Source organism: Syngnathus acus, chromosome 15, assembly GCF_901709675.1.
Source record: "Syngnathus acus chromosome 15, fSynAcu1.2, whole genome shotgun sequence".
In the NCBI taxonomy this organism is placed as follows: domain Eukaryota; kingdom Metazoa; phylum Chordata; class Actinopteri; order Syngnathiformes; family Syngnathidae; genus Syngnathus; species Syngnathus acus.
In genome coordinates this window covers 11932102-11951353 of record NC_051100.1, presented here as the reverse complement: position 1 = coordinate 11951353, position 19252 = coordinate 11932102, and the positions used below count along the sequence as shown (strand labels likewise).

Sequence of the window (19252 nt, the reverse complement as noted above, 5' to 3'; positions counted from 1 at the left end):
AACTACTGCCCTCCGCAGGACAAATAGGAAACTACAACACGACAGTCACGTGACGTGAATGGGACATTTTTTAACAACACAAGGGCTCGTTTGATTTAAAAAAAAAAAAGGGAGAACTGAGGTGAAATGTAAAATATTGCCATCCTGTGATAAAAAAACCAAATTGAATCTGCAAATTTATTACTATAGCTACAATTGTTCACAAAAACATTAATTCTCTTCCTGGTTTGGTATGTTTTTACACTAGGTTTGTGTAATTTGCACACAAATTCAACTAAAGTCTCCAAAGATTCTAAAATACTTGCAATTATGAAAGACATTGAATTTTTATTGATGTCAGATTCCATTTCGGCTCATTCAATTTGTAGGGAAAAAAAACGAAACACACAATATCTGTCATGATAATGTATTTATTTCAAGATACGTTTTTACCCATTGCCCACAAACGATACCAGACAACAGGCACGAGTGCTTTTTCCCACAGTTAAGCACGACACAGCGAACACATCAACATGAGCACAGACATGCATAAATCAGGCCCTGGAGTGGTCGCTATGGGAGACGAGCAGTGAGTGATGATGTCACTGAAGAGTGGACACAACCAAAAAAGGGCAAATTATTAACACTGAGCACCATAATAAACAATAAATGTCCATATGGAAAATTAAATATCTTAAACATATATATTCCTTATTATCTGCTCATATTCCCTATCAAATAAGCAGCACGCATATTCACACAAACCCATTCATACTTTTCCAGTGTTACAATACAGTGTGTGTGTGTATGTATGTGTGTGTGTGAGCATGAGTAGGGACACACAGAGGTGGTCTACCGGTGATGCTTAGCTTGTTTGGTTTGATCACATGCAGACTGATATGTACAAGTTCAGCTTGTGGCCACTGAGCTGCCCGCCCGCCACCTTGCTCTACTTCAGGTCCCCGGCGTCCCCCTGGATGGTCTTCTTGATGCGCAGCAACATGGTGGTGAGCCACTGGTCCAGGCGGGAAACTGAATCAAACTCCTTGACGGCCTCGGTGAAGGCTTCGCTGTTCTGCTCTTCGTGAGCCTCCAGAAGTTTCTGTGTGCACACCGACGAGAAGGCTATGTCAAAATAATGCACAATGAGAAGAATGAGCATGGCGTGCATTCAAACCTGTATTAAGCCCCGTGTTGTAGCAACTTGGGCTTGTTTTCATTTCATTCACATTTGTGCACCATATAGGAAAATAAACGCATGTAGTAGATCATGTGAGGACACACATCACTATATTAGGTGCACACTCAAGGACATTACATACCTGTTTGTATTCATTTCACATTGATTGAGGTTATCCAAGATCATAAATACATAAAACATAAAGACCTTTGGGGACTAAATATAGTGCCGTAAATTTCATAAGAGCATGCGTCCAATGGATTTCAAATGGGTATTTCTATAATGTGGATTTCCCTTGTAGTAGGGGTGGTTTGAAACCCAACCCCCCACATTGGCAAGCATTCTTTTTACACTTGTATATACTGTATGCATAATAACAAACATTTTTAAAAAAAAAAGTCAATCTAAAAAAAGTCAAATCAAGTAAATCATTACTTTTTTTTGGGTTGATATAGCCTTTTCTGAAATATGATGAAAAGCAGACAGCTGTGCTAGCAAAAGGCTTGAAAACCTCACAGAGCAGTACATTCATGTTCATTAAAAAAAGTGACAAAATACATTTTACCTTTAACAGCTTCAGCTCTCTTGAATCTGAGAAAGCGGGGAACATCTCCTCATACTTCTCGATGGCCAACTGCAAACATACAGTTAGGTGTCAAGTCATGCAAATAATGACAACAAATGGAGCAAGGTGGGTTTGTGCGCAATGCTTAGTTGGCAGGTGTGTGACCTTGGCGTTGAGCTCATCCACGATGAAGTGACATAGGGAAGCCTTGAAGAAATATTCTTTGGCATTGTACTTCAACAAAGGGTTGTCCATGGTGTTCATGGCCACCTGAGACAGACACACACACACACACACATGCACACGCACAGACGCACACTAGGCATCATTCTTTGATAGAGTTGATTGGTATTGGTCATCAGCCATTTTCAGCTTCTGGCCAAACACACACTTTTAGTAGAATTCTTAACCACTCTTTGATGAGTGATGCGGGCATCAGGAAATTCCAAGGTGTACATTTTGTTCAGACCATCCATCCGTCCGTCCACCCGTCCGTCCGTCCGTCCGTCCGTCTTTCCATCCATCCATCCATCCATCCATCCATCCATCCATCCATCCATCCATCCATCCATCCATCCATCCATCCATCACGAAACGCCACCTGTTCATAGATCTCGATGGCCTTCTGGTACTGCTCCAGCTGGGCGCTGTAGTGGCCCACCTTCAGCAAACACTTGTTGGCCGAACTGAAACGACACAACGGCTAAAGTCGGGGTTTCCGCGGCGCTCACCACACTGCCTCCAAAAAGTACCTGTTTGACTCTTCCCCTTTGTAGTAGTCTGCCGCTTGCTCGTAGTGTGCGATGGCCTGCGGGACACAAACGCCACACGGACGATGGCCATGATGGGGACTGAGGAAGAAAAGTTGTTGTGTTTCACCTTCTCAATGTCCACCAACTCCGACTCATAGACCTCTGCGATGGTGATGTGATGTTTGGCAGCGATGGTGAAGCGACCCTGCAAGTCATCATACATATAATATGTAAAAATGCCACAAATACTACTTTACAGGACACATCTTTATAATAGTCTTAAAGAAGCTATTATGACTGAAATATGCTCTTTGGTGCAATGACTAATAATGAATTGCGTGTGAATGATCAATCAAATGGAATAAAAACAAGATAGCATTTAGCCTAACTGCTAAATTTGACATGTTTGCACATTAACAAACAATTTTGTGTGAATGAATTGCAATGCTGTGTGATCTCTGCTGAAAGATTAGAATAAGTTAATACAGATCCCGAAAACAAGACGGCACTCACAAATGCACACAAGATGCCACTCACCATGTCAGTGTAGATGTCAATGGCTTGATTGAGACAGTTGATGGCCTCTGCAGAGAAAGCGACAATGCACGTTTGTTTCCATATACACTGCGGCCCAGCCAGTGTGCTTGAGATGGCACGTCTCACCCTGCGGATCAGCCTTCTTGTAAGCGTTGCCTGCATCCACAAAGCTGGTGGCCGAGTCCAGCTTGTTTTGAAGCTGCATGTGGAGCCGGGCCGCCTGGCAGAACGCATTTCCTGCAGCTAACGCACGAACACACAAAAACATACATGATGACTGCTGCTTTGCTCACGAGTGTTGCTCTCAAGTTGTTGTGCTGCTAAATAGACAATGAAAATTTCATAGATGTATCGCAAAAAAGCATTTCATAGAATAGAAAATGTAGCTGCGTACGAAGCACATTATTGTCAACTTTCAATTGGCTGAGCCACGAATGGCCTTTGTGCTTGCCAGCACGTTTATGCATCTGTCTACTGGTCACCTTGGAATTGTGAGTCTGTGTGTGTGTGTGTGTGTGTGTGTGTCTTCTCACCGCTCCAGTTCTTTGCCATCTTGAACATGTTAGCTGCTCGAGCATACATCTCACAGGCATCCTCTACCTTGTGGTTTCCACTGCACACATGTAGCAGGTGCATGGGTGGACACACAAGCAAAAACAATCATTATGTGGCCCGGGGCCATGCTTCGATTTGCTCAAATGTTACTGTCGTTGTGACTCAGCTTGAAATTAGCATTATTAGGAATGTGAGCTTGAGCACTAACAAATGCACAAAACTGCAATTGTTTGTTTACACTCAACCGTCAGTCAGTGTGAAGAATACATACAGCTCTTCATACCACCAACAGGATAATCATCATCATCATAAGCATCATCGTAATAATGAAGGAACTTTACTGTACCACTATCACTGTACTGCACCAAGTCATTTTTAAATGCTGTCACAATATCAATAAATCATACCAATGCATTTTGCTGGCAAAATAAAATAGGTTTAGGTCTGCTTTTATCAGTAATTGTGGTCACAGTAATATGTAAATGCTGAATTAGGTCACCTGAATTATTTTTGTTTATTGAATTTGTCGTCATTTTTTCTGAAAACTTTCTAAACAATGAGACGACAATTATACGATCAGACGCCGATTGAAAATGCGCAATATCGTGTTTTTCGTAGCCCCAAGAGTTGCACCAAACACGCATGCGCATCTCTTCCATCGCTGCCACGCACGAAGCGACTCGTCTCATGATGGTATCCCTCGCGCACCACGCAGAAGTGGATGGGGTGTTTTTTTTATTGGTTTTATTTATACACGCACGGTGTGTGACAGGCACACGCAGTGCGAGTGACGACGTTTGCAAATAGACCGAATAACACACAATGCCCCCGCGAGATCTCATCGTGACTGACAAGCAAAACATCCATCCATCCACCCATTCATCCATCCCTCCATCCATCCATCCCTTCCATTTTAGCAAGGCATAAAAGAACGCCCTGAAATAATGACGTCACATTTAGACGAATGTGCCGCATACGCAACACGAGAGAGATGTAAACATACACGTAGACGATATTCACGTGAACGGGAGTCCAACGGCCATTTACCCAAACATTCCGCCGAGAAACGAGCCGGACGCTTTGACCTTCTTGTCGGCGTCGGCCATGAGCTGCATGGCCTCCTTCTCTTTGCCGCTGTTGTCCATGGTGACCCGCGGGTGGCTGTGCACTGCTGTCTGGCGAAGGTCAGGGAAACGGCCCGATGTTCCGCAGTGGGGGCGAAGGTAAGAAGACAGAAGAGCCCGCTGTGATGCTGGAGAGAGGGAGGAGGGAGGGAGGGAGGCGGGAGGATAGAAGTGCCCGCTGGTGCTGAGGCTGAAAGCAGTTCAGCGTTGCTCTTCTTCTTCGGAAAAAGTAAGAGGAGCACCTCGCGAGCTCCACTGGCTGGATGAAAAGCGAACTGCACAAAACCAGAGGCACAACGCTTTCAGTAGCAACATAGAATCGCAAATCATTTCAAGATCAATTATGATTGATTTTGAAGTATGCTTATAGCTGCTTTTGCTGACAGTTGGATCTTTTTGGACAACTTTTGATGCCCAGTGCCCCCGGCTGCACCCCCGAAAAAGAAAATCGATGGCCAGTGGCAGGTGTTGGGTGTGACCCTTCCGGAAGTCAACAACAATCTCCTTGGTCTTGCTGACGTCCAGCAGGAGTTTGTTGTCCCTGCACCACGTGATCAGAAGGTCGGCCTCCAACCTGTATTGAGTCTCGTCGCCCCCGGTGATGAGACCCACCAGAGTCGTGTCGTCGGCATATTTCAGCACGCGGTTGTTACTGTAAGTTGCAGTGCAGTCATGCGTCAGCAGGGTGAAGAGCAGCGGACTGAGCACGCAGCCTTGGGGGGCCCCCGTGCTCAGCGTGATGATATTGTCGCCAACACGTACTACTTGAGGCCTCTGACAGAGGAGGTCCAGTAGCCAGTTGCAGAGGTAGGTACTGAGGCCCAGTTTGTCGAGTTTGCAGATGAGTCATTGTGGTACAATGGTGTTGAATGCAGAACTGAAGTCCACAAACCGCAATCTCACGTACGAGTCTCTTTTTTCCAGGTGGGTGAGGGCTGAGTGGAGGGCAGAGCAGATTGCATCCTCAGAGGACCGTTTGGCTCGGTATGCAAACTGGAAGGGGTCAAGGGTGGGGGGGGAGAATGGATCTGATGTGTGTCATGACAAGCCGCTCAAAGCACTTCATGATGATGGGTGTCCGTGCCATGGGGCGGTAGTCATTGAAGCAGGATGGGGCAGTTTTCTTCGGCACAGGTATGATGGTGGCAGCCTTGAAACATGATGGGACGATGGCTTGCTGCAGGGAAGTGTCAAAGATGTCTGTGAAGACACCCTTAAGCTCCTCAGCGCAGTCCTTCAGCGCTCGACCTGGGATGTTGTCTGGGCCTGCTGCCTTACGGGTGTTGATAGCAGCAAGTGTCCTCCTCACGCTATCGGCAGAGAGGCACAGGGGCTGCTCGTGTGGAGGGGGAGGGGTGTGTGTGTGTGTGTGTGTGTGTGTGTCAGTCACCCTCGGCCTGTGTTGGACCTGCGCAGGTGAACAAGCATTGGCTTTGGTCAATTAGCATTTTGTGCGCATCACTTTGCTTTCTTCAAAGTGCAGTTGAATTGTCATACTTCACAGCTAACAATTATGAAGACTAAACTATTTCGAGTTCCGTGTGAAGAATTTCTTCTATTGTGTTGCCCACAGGTAAACATGAACAAAATCTTGCTCACGTGTTTTTGAATCAGTTGGAGGTCTTTAAACATTTTCGAACTACACCTCTGTCATAAGATTTTAAAGTAGTTTGTCAACTTCACCTGGCACAGCTATATTGCTTTTATGACTGCAAAAGTGCAGTTATGGATTTGTCAGTCAGGAGTGGGGAAGAAAGTGCAAGATTCAAGTGTGTGTGCAACATTTGGACTAAGGAATGCCCTCTATGCTTCTGCAGCCACAATGAGGCCCAAGGACGTGCGCTGAGCGCTTTTCGTCAAAATCTTTTAATGTTGAAACACGATGCAATCAAACTAAAAATGCAAAGCATGCGCAGTTGAATCGCCCGCTCACTTCAAGCCTTTTGAGCGGAAACACAATAGATATCAATTAAATAATGATTGATCAACATTTGGACTTGGGGACTAGGGAAAAGGAAATGGTACCAGTTCATCAGACACACGCTTTTTGATTGAGAGCTGTTATTTGAAAGTATCATGAAAACAAATACCTCACACAGAGAGGCGGCAACAAAGTCTACAAGGATGCTGCTGCTGCACAAGCAGGGTATTTTGAAAAGTGTTGTGTGTGTGAAAGAAATGAAATGGCTTGTTTGTATGCGACAACATTTCAATGAGGCTTACAGTATCAAAGTCACCATTAGAAAGTTGCCATCTTGTATCGCTTAAATAAATAGGTCAAACTTCATGCAGGGTGAGAAAAAAAAAAAATCACATTCCTTTCAAGATGCGCCCATGGCCTAAAAAGGAAAGGTCTAAAGTTGCTCTACTCTCTGGAATTTGATTTGCTTAAATAAATAAATAAATAAATAAATAAATAAATTCCAAACTTACTTCAACCCATTCACAGTCCAGGGTAGAGGATTTAGTTAGGGTGTTAGCAAAACAAGAAAAAAGACAAAGGAAAAAAAAAATCAACTACAGCAAGTCAGACATGGTACGGTCGGTCTGCTGGTCGCCAGCTTGATTGTACGATAGACTGAGAGGCTAGAAAGCTGGTTGCTAGGCAACTCAAAAAGTTTGGTAGATAGGTGGGTGAGCCAGGGGAGAAGCCGGCAGGCTGTTTGCGAGCTCGGTTAGTTGGTAGGTTGGAAGATGATTGAAATATGCCTCAACGTTGAGGCACATCAAAGATCCAAACTCATGGTCCAAGTCGTCATTGCACAAAAAGTTAGTCTGCCTACGGCTGCTGTCTTGCTTTGGAATTTCCCACCCGGTCAGTCGTCCTCGGAGAGAATCTCGTTGGGGGTGGACGGTCGGGACTTGCTGTGCCCTCTGACCTCCGGCCTCCTGTCCTGCAGGAAGTCTCGAATCTCGCCAGGCAAACGCTCAAACTTCTCCCGGAACTCAGCCTCGATGGCGCCCTGCAGCTGAATGGCATACGCTCAAAAGATTCATAAAGTTGTTTAGGTCAAAGTTCAAACCTCAGCTTCATGAAATATGGCCCAGAGAAGCCAATTGCCAATTTTATTATTAATAATATTTTATTTGTTCTAAACCTTGGGTTTCTGCTGCTGTATCTCCTGCAGCAGATGATTGTGTTGCTCCACCAGCTGCTCGAGGCGCTTGGCCTGGGTCTCCTCCAGCTATAAGCACACACAAGCGGACCACTTCCTATTACACAGAGAAAAAAGATGCGCGACTTGACTTGTGTCCGTGCGCACCCGTTTGATGTTCTGCACCACTTCATTGACGTACAGCTTGTTGATCTCCATCTTCTCTCTAGAACACACACGCAGGCGCAGAGAGGAAATAAAAGCATTCCAAACAACTCAATCCGATGACGGCAGAGCTTGATTTTTGCAATCAGAAGAAATCCTACTCTTCTGCTAGATGTTTCTCTTTGGTCTTGGCCAAGTTGATTTTCTCCGTTCTTCTTCGGTCCATCTGCCTCTTCAGATCCTTCTTCTCCCTGAGTTGGCGGCGAAAAAAACACCAGTAAACTGACGGCCCGGGACGATGGCACAAGAGCCAGGGCAAGAGCCTATTTGGAGCTCTTACACTTACTTGTTGCAGATGTCTTTGAGTTTCTTCATCTGCGCGCTGTGATGCTCTTCAGCCAGGCTGCAGAGTCGCTCGTTCAGCTGCGAGGCCGATAAAAGTTTATAATCTGACGTTCAGAATAAAAAGGAACGCGAGACTAGCGACGAGGCCGACGTGACATCCGTAAACATCGCTCATTTTACGCAGTCATCAATGCGTGAATGGCGCTAATACCCATCAAAACAAAGTCCAGATTGATCTGTCAAGAGTACCACAGCCAAAAACAAATATGATTCCTCTCTTCTCACTTAGCGGCTGCTAATGTCAAATATCAGAGTAGGTCTCTTTGTGAGAACAGAAGAAAATAAATGGGGAAAAATTACATCAGTCAAAAAATACATGTAAATATTTTAAAATATAAATATAAAATATTATAAATAAGTAATAAAAAAAAGAAAAGAAAAAAGCCATGTGCTTGTAATAATAACAAGCTATAAAAAAAGTTACAAAAGTGAAATGCACACATCAAGGGCCAAAGCTAAAAACGAAGTAAGTTTTTAAAGGTAAAATGAATATTCCAAGCCAGTTTGTGAAAGTGAAATAAAGCAAAAATTTATGGTAAAAAAAGAACCACAAACATGGCGATTCTATAAAAGTTTTTTAAACGGCCATTTCTTAAAAGTAAAAATGTCATGACAAACGTAAAAAACAGGCTTTTCATAAAAGTGATTTGACAATTTCAAGTAGAACAGGACCCAATCAAGCGTCCGCTTCTTGGTGGAGGTCAAAGGGTGGACGTGGGCTCACCGTCTTGATGTGCTCCCTCTGCAGATACTTTTGGCTGTAGTACTGCTCCCGGCGGAGCGTCGCAAGCTGCTCGCACTGCTCGTCTCGCAGCGAGCGGAGACGCTCGTCAGGCTCCTCGGACGAGCTCCTGAGTGAGCAGGTGGGTCGGTGAAGGCTCCTTTAGTCGCGTGCGAGTGTAGCCGGTGTGTTTCCCACCTGCTCTTGCTGCACTGTCTGGCCGTCTTCTTGTACTTGTTGTTGATGTCTCGCAGGAGCTCGGAGGTCTTCTTCTGGTGTCTCCTCACCAGTTCCTTCACCTCCTTGAACTGACGCCGCTGCTCCTTCTGGTACAATTTGGACTGCTGCAGGGTGGCCAACGTGCACACGGGCATGTCTGCCGACAACACAATTGAACCATTCCACCAGTGGTGAGCAAAGTATGGACATTTGGTGAGTGAGTGTTGTTTTGTGGGCAGTGTATGTTTTTTGGTTGGTGAGCTGAACCTTGTGAAGCCCATGTTATTGGATGGACAGACTGACCTATCAAAACGCTTAACACCAAATCTTCACTCTTTGCTGCTGGTTTGGGTGCATCTGAAGGTAAACACACGACAAGAAACCTGTAAGGGACATTTCATCATCAAACAATGACATCATGAAACATGCTATTAGGCTGATTTTGGTTTGAAGCTCAGTCCGGGTCAAGGGCTCAGAACAAAAGTCTTCAGACCTCTGTTCAAAGTCTATGGCAGGGCCACTACCTGACGTAGCTGCTTGCTGATTGGCCGCAGAGGGTTTGGGTGCCGTGACGACGGGAGCGTGGCCCGTGGGTCCGGGGGCCGGGCTCAGTCCGTTCTCCACCAACGCCGACTTGGGATCGTTTTTACGCTCGGCGCAGCCTTCTGCTTCGTCCTGAAAAGTTCAAATGAATATATATAATTGATCATCAATTTTTTTCCCAATTGAACGAGCCTTGTGTTACAATTTAACTTTTTCCCAATTGATTTAGAAACTGTTCAGAGATCAAACAGGCTTTGAAAAACTGTTTTCTAGCAGTAATTTTCCTTTTCTTGTCATCCAGACAAGAAATACATTTCTTTCTTTCTGACCTCGGTCTGCACGTCGTCCTCTGCGTCCTCCAGCGTGAGAGCGGCCAGCTGCTTGGAACGCTGCTCCAGCAGGTTGACGTATCGAATCGGGTTGGATAGCGCCTCGATCACGTCTGGAAGGCAAACGGAACACCAAGCCGGTCGTGCGTGTGTGCGTGCGTGCGTGCGTGCGTGCGTAGCCAGTTTTGATCGTTTTATTGTGCTTTTTATGGTTTGTATTCACGGTGCCAAGTCATGTGTACATAAAAACAAACAAACAAACAAACAACAACTCTTTGGCCTCGTGCGTACCTGCAAAGGTGTCTGGGACGTAGTCTTTGACTTCCATGTAGACAAACACGGCGGGCAGAATAAGTGACTGGTTCTTCTCGTTCCTCAGGCCGATATAACGATACCCTTGAAAGAACACACGGACGCACTCAGAGCAGGAGCATCGTCTTGAGATCTCAACGTGACCGGAGATGAGAGCCAAAGAACAGCACGTACCGGGTCGTACGGCAGACACTGGAATTATGCGATGGCCGATGAACTTCCCTCCTTCCTCAAAGGCGGCAATTCTCAGTGAGGCCAGAGTAGGAAGAATCACCTGGCAGAGAACCAGGACAACATAAGCGCCCCGTTTGACCAAGTGATGTTAAGAGCAATTGTCGGTGCCGCCTCTAAAAAATCTAAAGAAGCTGTGGCAGAAAAGGAAGTCTGCCATTTTCTATAAAACTCAGCCCTTGAAGCATGCTTGAGACAGCTACGATCAGTTCCCCACCTTCTTGAAGACGACAGGTTCCTCATCCCACACCGGGTTGATGGCATTGTTGTTCTGAGAGGTTTTAGTTTTCAGAGCTTTTCTCCTGGTGTCAACAGGAAGCCCAAACATCTCCACTTCCACATAGACGCCCACCCTGCGCTCGGTGAGGAACTGGCCCGAGATCACCTAAAAAGCCCGGCGTGAAAACGAGCTGACACGAGCCAAATGAGGTGAAGCGGCTTCCTACTGGCGGACCTTCACGGAGAGCGTGTTGGCTACGATACCATCCACCGTGTTCTCGGTGAAAGGGTCAAAGTGTTTGTCCGGACGCCGCATGAACTCGGGCTTCAGCCTGTAGCCGCTGCGACCGTTGTACTCAAACATGAAGAGGTTCAACTGCATGGACAGATCTGTGACAAAGAATTCACACATAACCTCAAATTGCTCCTATTTTTTGGGGGATGTACGTCTATCACGAGTAGACCCACAAAAGGTCTTAAAGAGCCATGCCCAAAAATACACATGAGGTCTGCCATTTTGATCATTTCCAAGTGTCCTTTGACACAAACAAACCGCTCCTAAATATGTTTGGAAATTCTGCCCCTTAAACCAGTTTGAATTAGCAACGTGAAACATCATGAGTAGAACCACAAAAACGTCTCAAAAAGCCGTGGTCAAAAAAAAAGCAGCCACCTTAGGGTCAATTTGGGGTCCTTCCAATGACAACCATATGATAAAGCAGGAAAAGAGCAAAGAAAAAATTCTGGGAATCGTGGACTCCTCACCTATGGTTTGATAATTGAGAGCCACCAGTTGACAGCCGGCGTTCCAGAAAAGCTGCGGCATGAAGTTGGACGAATCCACTCGGGTTCCTTTGGGATAAATCCGACTTAGCTGCGATTTATTGTATCTGGTTGGTGCCTGGTTAAGAAGTATGACATTTGAAAATGTATTTTTGTTAAGCTTGAACAACAAACAAAGAAATACACCCAATGGCCACCTCATTAGGTACACACTCTAATGAGATCCAAAGATGAAAATTATGTTTGATTTTTTCCCTGCCAGGAGGGAATCATTTAACAATAGGATCATTCGTGCGCTTGTGCAGCAAAATATCGAGAACTGTTCCTAACAAAAAAAAAGAGGTAGCTCAGTGCCAATCAAAATGCAGCAGATTTTCATTTTCAATGCGGCTCTGGTATTGGATCTGATTAGACCGTGCAGGTCTACCTAATATTCTGTCCCTGGGCTCAGTGTACTCCGCTTACATATTCACATGAGCGATCAAAGGCATTCCAGCGGCAAAGGCATCATATCTAAAGAGAAAGAAGCAGTCAGGATGTGAGCAGTCGCCCGTGGCAACAGTTGCTAAGGATACTCCACAAACTCCACTGGTGACTTGGTGAGGTGCTCCAGAGCTTTGGTCTCCACAAATGACGACATGTGGTAACAGCGGGCTGCCTCTACACGCACGCGCACACACAGGATAACAGGACACACACTTGAGCACGTTTCCTGCTCAGTGGAGATGGCGAGGTGAACATCCGCTTGTCATTCAGTGCTCTGGCTTACTCTTAGAGGCCTCAAAGGAGTTGAACTTGGTGGGCTGCACGTAGTTGACCAGTGTGGACATCTCCTCCGTGGCCACGGCCTCGCGCTCTGCCGAGCCCTGACCAGAAAAAAAATAATGTTTTTCCAGCCGTGGCTTGCTCAGTTTTTCTACCCTTTTAGCAATTAATCAAACTAATTCATCATTTCGACATTAACCTCAAATTTTCCTTGGAATGTAATTATTAAAAATAAAAAATTAACAGATGTATTGATTATTCAATATAATCTTTAGTTTCAGCGCTCTCACATATGGAAAAGGAGAGCCAAAGTTGTTTTTAGCTATTTTAAAAACGCGAATTTTCTATTTGGCGTGCTGGTCGGGACAAATGATTGCAATTGATTTTAGTGGGGCAAAATGATTTGAGTTCATTCGCGGTAAAATGTAACGTGACGTCACTACTGACCTTTTTACCGTCATCGTCGTCGTCATCATCCTCTTCCTCACTTTCAGCTTCTATCTCTGCAGAAGAGGGGGTGGTTACTTTCACTCACACAGCATCATTTTTATTTTCATTCAATCATATGTCCAATAAAAGTCTTTAGATGTTTGTAGATGTAGTGCGGTCTCACATAAAAAGTTAAGACCCTAACTCGTTCCTGTTTACAGCGGTTGATTGTCCCTGATGCCAGCAGAGAACATTTTGTTGTTTTGCCTGTCACTAAACAACGCTGGCATAGATCAATTGACAATTAGTTCCTTTATACCAAATAAAGAATTTATGGGCCCCAAAAAGCAGCACATTGTGGAAATGTATTTACTTATTGGAAAAACTAAAATTCCAAATAACGGAAAATGATTTTACATATTTTCAATTTTATTTTGTGTGGTTAAATGAATAATGAAAAAAATGAGCTGAAATTACTTATAATTTACTTTGCGCAAGGCCCACCTCATGTCGTCGTTATACCTGTGTTGTTGTTGCTAGGCGACACGGGCTCCGTGTCCTGATTGGTCGGCTGCTCCGTCAACCTCTTGACGTCACTGCCGCCACCAGAGGAGGCTTTGTGCGATTTCTTGTTCTTGATAAGAATTTTTCCCATCAGCTCCCGAGGACTCGGCAGCGGCATGCCCGGCTCCAGCTGTCATAAAATCAGGATGAAGCATTGTCACAAATCTTTTCTATTTTTCTTTGCGTGTAAGAGTGCTTACCGGGTATTTGTCCAGCGGGTCGATCAGTAATGCCTCCCCAAAGATTGATCGACAATATTCCGCCATTTTAGCCTGCTGCTTCAAACTAATAGAAAGATATTTTAGCCTATTAGGAGGCAGCATTCAAGTCGGACAAGTTGGGTAAAAATGAAAAGTTGGTCATCTATTGCAAATAATTTTTTCTAAAGCAGTTAAATCATTTTGTTATGAAAATAACTCACGAGTCGACGTGATTCTCGAAAGACAAGATGACCGGGAAAGGTGATGTCTTGAAGGCACACTCTGCAATGGCCTCAATGACTTCCTGGTTTAAAAAACAAACAAAAAAACAAAAAAAACACAAACGGAATCAAATTTATTAATAGACAATGGCAAAATAAGTAAGTAAAAATCTATATAATGTAAGTAACCAAAAAGCATAGTTTCCCAAGTGTGTGTTTGTGTCGACCTTGAAGGAGATCTCCGAGGTCATGGTGAAGCCGTGCGTGATGACGGGCTCCTCTTCGGCTGTGCGACCTTTCCACACGTCCAGCTCCACGCAGCGACATCCGGCCAGCAGCACCTGTCGGTACATCTCCACCGACGAGCTTCCTGCCAGCTGGCCCGCTGGGGAAAAAGAATAAAAGTTTTGTTGTGGGTTGTTGATCACTTTTCAGCTTGAGTACGTGTGGGCGGGCGGACCTGTCAGGTATGTATTATGCGAGGAGTTGACAAAGTAGTGCGACAGCGGGAAGCTCATGTCTTCAGACTGGTCCAGTTTATCCGGAGGGATGACGCCGTTCTCGTCACTCGACAGATAACTGCAGAAGGCCTGCAGCGAGATCAGGCCTGACCAACACACACACAGACACACACGCGCAAGTGAATAAACCGTCGGTCCGTCTTTCGAATTTGCATTCGGCCATCCATCCATGCATAAATATTGATCTATCGTTCCGTCAAGCATCTACCGTAATTTTCGGACTATAAGTCGCACCGGAGTATAAGTCGCACCAGCCATAAAATGCCCAAAAAAGTGAAAAAACCCCATATATATGTATATAAATCGCTCCTGAGTATAAGTCGCCCCCCCACCCAAACTATGAAAAAAAAACCGCGACTTATAGTCCGAAAATTACGGTATTTCTCTTATTAATGCATTTTTTTTCTTCTTTATCTTGCTGATGCGTGTGCTCTAATGTCACCCTGCTCCAGCAGCGTCTTGTCGCTTTGGTGCCTTTCGAGGAGCGTCTGGGTTTGAGCGGGCCTGAGAGGCGGGTAGAGGATCTCGTTGAGTCTGGGGTCCCGCTGCTTAAAGTTGATGAAATCCGTCATCCGATCCAACGACACGGTTTTGTCCTTGCCTCCCCTACGGGGAACGCAACTTTGTCATATCCACAAACTGCTTTCAATTCTTTTTCATGGGCATGACACATTTGGTGCGAGGCAGAACTTCTTTTTTTAGTGGCTTGTGGTGCGCAAACGCATTTTCAGACATGAAAATGTGGGCAAAGCGCAGTGAACACGTTCCTGCTGCACTTGCACATCAAAGTGAGTCTTGTGTGTGTTCCGACAAGTAGGACAAGCGCAACTTCATCACGCTGCTCGCTCAAAGAAGTCGCGGCGCACTCACTGCATTTGGAAGATGTTGGCCAGCTCTGGACGAGGACAAAGATGCTCCAGGAAGCTCTTGTACGCCTCCAGAGAGAAGTCTTCCAGTTTGATGGCGTCACCCTGTTGAGTGCACGCAAGAACACCCACATCATTTTTCAAATTATCATGTAATTGAATTGATTGAAAATAGCTTGATGGCAAATCTACAAAGTGTCTGGGACACTGAGCAATTCACAAACAGAAAAACGATTTGACAGACCCGCCCGTAAGGAAGTCGGCAGTTCTCCAGCGCGTTCTCTACTCGCTTTCTGTCTGATGAAAACAAGCGAACGATACTGAAAGAGAGAGGAGGAAGGAGGGGGGATAAATCACATCACTATCTCCTCACATCACTTCAAATTCTGTAACGGTCCCAATTTGTCCTTGAGTGGACTGCAGACGAGTTCTGGTCTGGAGGGATGCCACAGATTACTTGGCTGGGGTCCTTTTACAAAGAAGCGTCTCGCATTTAAACAAGAAACACTTTGTTTGAGATTGGAGTTCTGCTTCTCATCACAATTACTTGGACTGAAAAAGGACAAAAAATGCATTAAGTGACTTCATTTGAATCATGTTGCACGAATTACCTTGTCCCCCAGTTTATTTTCTAAATTTAATTCCGGGGGCAAACTTCACTTCAAACTATAACTTCTCGGTGTTTGACCCGCAATTTTGCATCGCTCTAATTCCCGGTTGGTGGAAAGGGCGACGGTGTCCCCATCCGGCTTTGCGAACCCTCCGTGTTCTTCCTTCATCTTGGTCTCACATGTGGCGCCGCCGGCCCATTAGCGGGTCAGCGCTGAATTAGGCACTTTGCTGGATCCTGTCCCTGTTTTTGCTTTCCCAAGTGCACATGGAATTGAGTTTATTTTGGGAAGCAGGCGACGGGAAAGAGTAAAGTTATGAAGTCTCAGCAGATTGGCCGCAAACAGGACAGACAGGCTTCACTCACTTCTTGACGGGAATTCTGCCCTCCGAGTTGGGCTGCACAGTCAACTTCACGTACCTGCAGGAACAAAGTCAGATGGATTGGATTTTTTTTCAGCAATTCGACTGACTCTATTTGAAGAGTTAAAAATATACCAAAAAGAGAAAAAGATAGAAAAAAGTAAAGAAAAAAATCTTCATCGGTCTAAATCGGCTCATCAAAAAATCTGGGCTTCCTCCCATCACTAAGACAAAAAGCACCAGACTGTGTTTTGTGTGTGTATCTTGACTCACGCTTTGAGGAGGCTGTGGTCTCTGTTGAGGTTGTGGCTCAGCAGGTTGGAAGACAAACAAAAGAGCTCCTCACACCACACCTACAAAGAGCATCATCACCATCATCTTCCTCCACCTCCTCCTGGTCCTGGTCGTGGTACCTTGGCCTCATCCTCCTGAGAGGCGATGAAGATGATCTGGTTGACGTTGACAATGTCGGAGGCCGTCACCACAGTGACCATGCGGTTCTCCAGCCGGCCAACCAGGTTGCCCACGTCCAGCAGCTCCCGCAGCTTGGCCTCCTATTGGCCAATAAGGCACAATCATTTTGGGAAAATGGCTGCAACAGAACAAACTGTGTACAAAATAAAGTCCTGTCAATACTTGGAGTGTATCTAGAAAGCTGTCAGAGGACTTCACGTTTAGAATTTTGAGCCAAAAAACAAACAGAATCCATTTTGGAACATGGCTGCGCACTGTTGCAGTCATACTGTCGTGCTTTCGGACTACACAATGAGCACTTGGGCATGAAATGATTTCCAAGGTGCTACATTTTCCTTGCATAAAGAGTCAGCGAGATTGCGACTCAAAGAAGGCGAGCAAGACTGAGGTGAAGGAAGTGAAGAGGCTGGCGTTACCTTGGCAGTTTTGGTGCTCCTGCCCGTCCGGACATCTTTCACATGGGTCAAGTCTAACAACTCGCTCTCCTGGAAAACGTAACCCACAAGCGCGCGCGCACACACACACGCGCACATGCACACACTTAATCCTGCTTCCTGCAGAGGCGCCAAATTATGTGTATGTTGACAATCAATGATAACGGCCACATACTGAGCATCTTTAGGCTGTTTGCTTCCTATTTATGTAAAGCATGCGGATAATGTAATGCTATTTTCATCTCTAAATCATGATTAAACAGAATTCAAATAATAAGCTTCAATTATATATCTACAATAGGAAGACGTCTTGCTGACGAGAATCTAACCAATTGTGGTCTCCCAAGTAAATGTTGGTGGATAAGTAAAACTGAATACACCCGATAGTATCCATGCAGTCGTGTGTTACGTGCACTCGTGCACCTTGTTCTGGTCGGTCCAGTACAGATAAAGTCCATGAGGGTCGACAAAGAGCGTCACAGGAGTTACAGTGGAAAGATCCTGCGGAGGAACATGTGAAAAGTCAGAAGAAAACACTTGTAACCAACTTGACGGCATCGTTGCTCTTCTTCAGAGAACCTGCCTTGAAGTCACCATTTGAAATCCAATTCTAATTTCAACCATGTGCGAGTGGTTGTACTTTTGATTCATTTACAAGCCGACGACCAAAAAGTAGAACTCGAAGCGCTGAGGATGGCCAACGAGATCCCTGTCAAGTGTCGCCATGGCAACCAACTCTTAAAACAGCCAGCAGTTAAAAAAAAGAAAACACACTTATGTGCACATTCTCTCTCTCGCTCTCTCTAACACACACACACACATACACACACACCTCATTCCTATCACATTTTGCATCAGTTCTGTTTAGGTAGGGGTAGCCATGACAGTTACCATAGCAACCACACCACTACACGTTTCCATTGTGAGGGCACTTGAACATACCAATACAGACTCACACTAATGTTGCTGACATGCAAGCAAACATGTGATGCATAAAATAAATTTTAGCTTACAAGAAGAGGAAATTTGTTTAAAATCGTGCTGGATTTTCTTTTTATTTAAAAAAATAAAAGTGATTAAGAAATGATAATTTGCTATTTTCATTAACATGACTAAATTATTTTTTATTTAATAAAAAATGCACAACATAAAAAAATTAATTCAAACTTCATTTTCACAAGTTACTTTTAGAAGATACATAAAATGAATAGAAGAAATACTGTTTCAGAGAAGAGTAGTGAGCTAAGCTAAAACTGCGGTGTTTTGTCAATGAATGTAACAAATATGCAGATTTGTTTAAAAAAAAAAAAAATCTAGTAAAGATTTCATCATGTGTTGTGCCAATTTTGAGTCAATTGAAACAAGGTCCTCAGAATTTAAGTTGACACTTATACCATGAAATCTGCGCCTTGGCTCAAAGAGGACAGCAGGAAACATTTCTTTTAGCTTGAATGTGTTTCATGAATGAATGTTTGCACTTTTGCAGCCGTCTTACCTCGTCCCATTTGATGAAGTTGCTGCCGTTCCTCAAGGTTGGCGACACGGCAGGTGGCTGGAGTTTTAAGGCGTGGACCCCCGGCTGGGCGCTGGCCATGGCTCCTCATGCACGTGTGGAGTGGGGGGGTCCGAGCTTGCCAAACTCTCGTCAACAGGCAGAGTTGCCGAGCTGCTGCATCCTTCTCCTCCTCCTTGGCATCGCCTTCTTGTGGTTGTGGTGGTGCTATGCGTGGTCCGCCCCCACCCCTTTGTGCTGCAACAGACAGACTGAAGACTGAAGCAGATGCCTTTATGGGAGACGACAACACACGTGCGTGCGCTCAGCCTCCACAAATTGACTCATCGCCGACATGCGCAAAGCGGCTTCCCACAGATGGGGGAGGGATGAGAGGGAAGAAAGGGATGGAGAGAGGAGGAGGAGAGTAAAAAAGGGACCGAGGGGAAGATGAGTGCTGGAGCGGAGGCGGAATGCAAAAGTGAAGAGGCGGAGGAAAGAAAAAAAAAAAAAAAAGCGGGACACTTTGGTCAAATGAGGCCAGCAGGAGGAAATGGTTGACTTTTTGTTCAACAGGTGCAAATGCATGGACAAGGTGAG

General features: G+C 45.1%; 2 protein-coding genes across 4 annotated transcripts; both read right to left on the bottom strand.

The window, feature by feature from the left end:
- Positions 1-392: 392 nt before the first annotated feature.
- On the bottom strand, positions 393-4911 carry napba (N-ethylmaleimide-sensitive factor attachment protein, beta a). 3 transcript variants are annotated; one of them, XM_037272391.1, is made up of 10 exons: positions 4616-4911; positions 3547-3626; positions 3140-3256; positions 3014-3060; positions 2604-2681; positions 2477-2532; positions 2326-2410; positions 1890-1994; positions 1725-1793; positions 393-1104 (listed from the first exon to the last, which is right to left on the bottom strand). In XM_037272391.1, the coding sequence occupies exons 1-10, from the start codon at positions 4711-4713 to the stop codon at positions 934-936; spliced, it is 906 nt and encodes a 301-aa protein (XP_037128286.1). In that variant the 5' UTR covers positions 4714-4911; the 3' UTR covers positions 393-933. The 3 variants fall into 3 exon arrangements, with proteins under 3 accessions (XP_037128286.1, XP_037128287.1, XP_037128288.1); XM_037272392.1 differs by having other exon boundaries at positions 393-1081; positions 4616-4908; XM_037272393.1 differs by lacking the exons at positions 3014-3060; positions 3547-3626; positions 4616-4911 and having other exon boundaries at positions 393-1081; positions 3140-3247.
- A 1615-nt stretch (positions 4912-6526) lies between these two features.
- LOC119135040 (1-phosphatidylinositol 4,5-bisphosphate phosphodiesterase beta-1) lies at positions 6527-19014 on the bottom strand. The gene is made up of 32 exons (XM_037272348.1): positions 18656-19014; positions 17584-17661; positions 17143-17211; positions 16666-16806; positions 16526-16605; positions 16257-16310; positions 15525-15600; positions 15285-15385; positions 14857-15020; positions 14354-14500; positions 14121-14278; positions 13894-13976; positions 13673-13757; positions 13431-13602; positions 12927-12982; positions 12484-12580; positions 12290-12374; positions 11697-11821; positions 11167-11321; positions 10930-11097; positions 10656-10755; positions 10461-10565; positions 10170-10282; positions 9822-9972; positions 9601-9654; positions 9277-9454; positions 9082-9208; positions 8299-8375; positions 8114-8203; positions 7956-8013; positions 7791-7877; positions 6527-7661 (listed from the first exon to the last, which is right to left on the bottom strand). Exons 1-32 carry the CDS (start codon positions 18752-18754, stop codon positions 7509-7511), a joined length of 3486 nt encoding a protein of 1161 aa, XP_037128243.1. The 5' UTR covers positions 18755-19014; the 3' UTR covers positions 6527-7508.
- Positions 19015-19252: the final 238 nt, after the last annotated feature.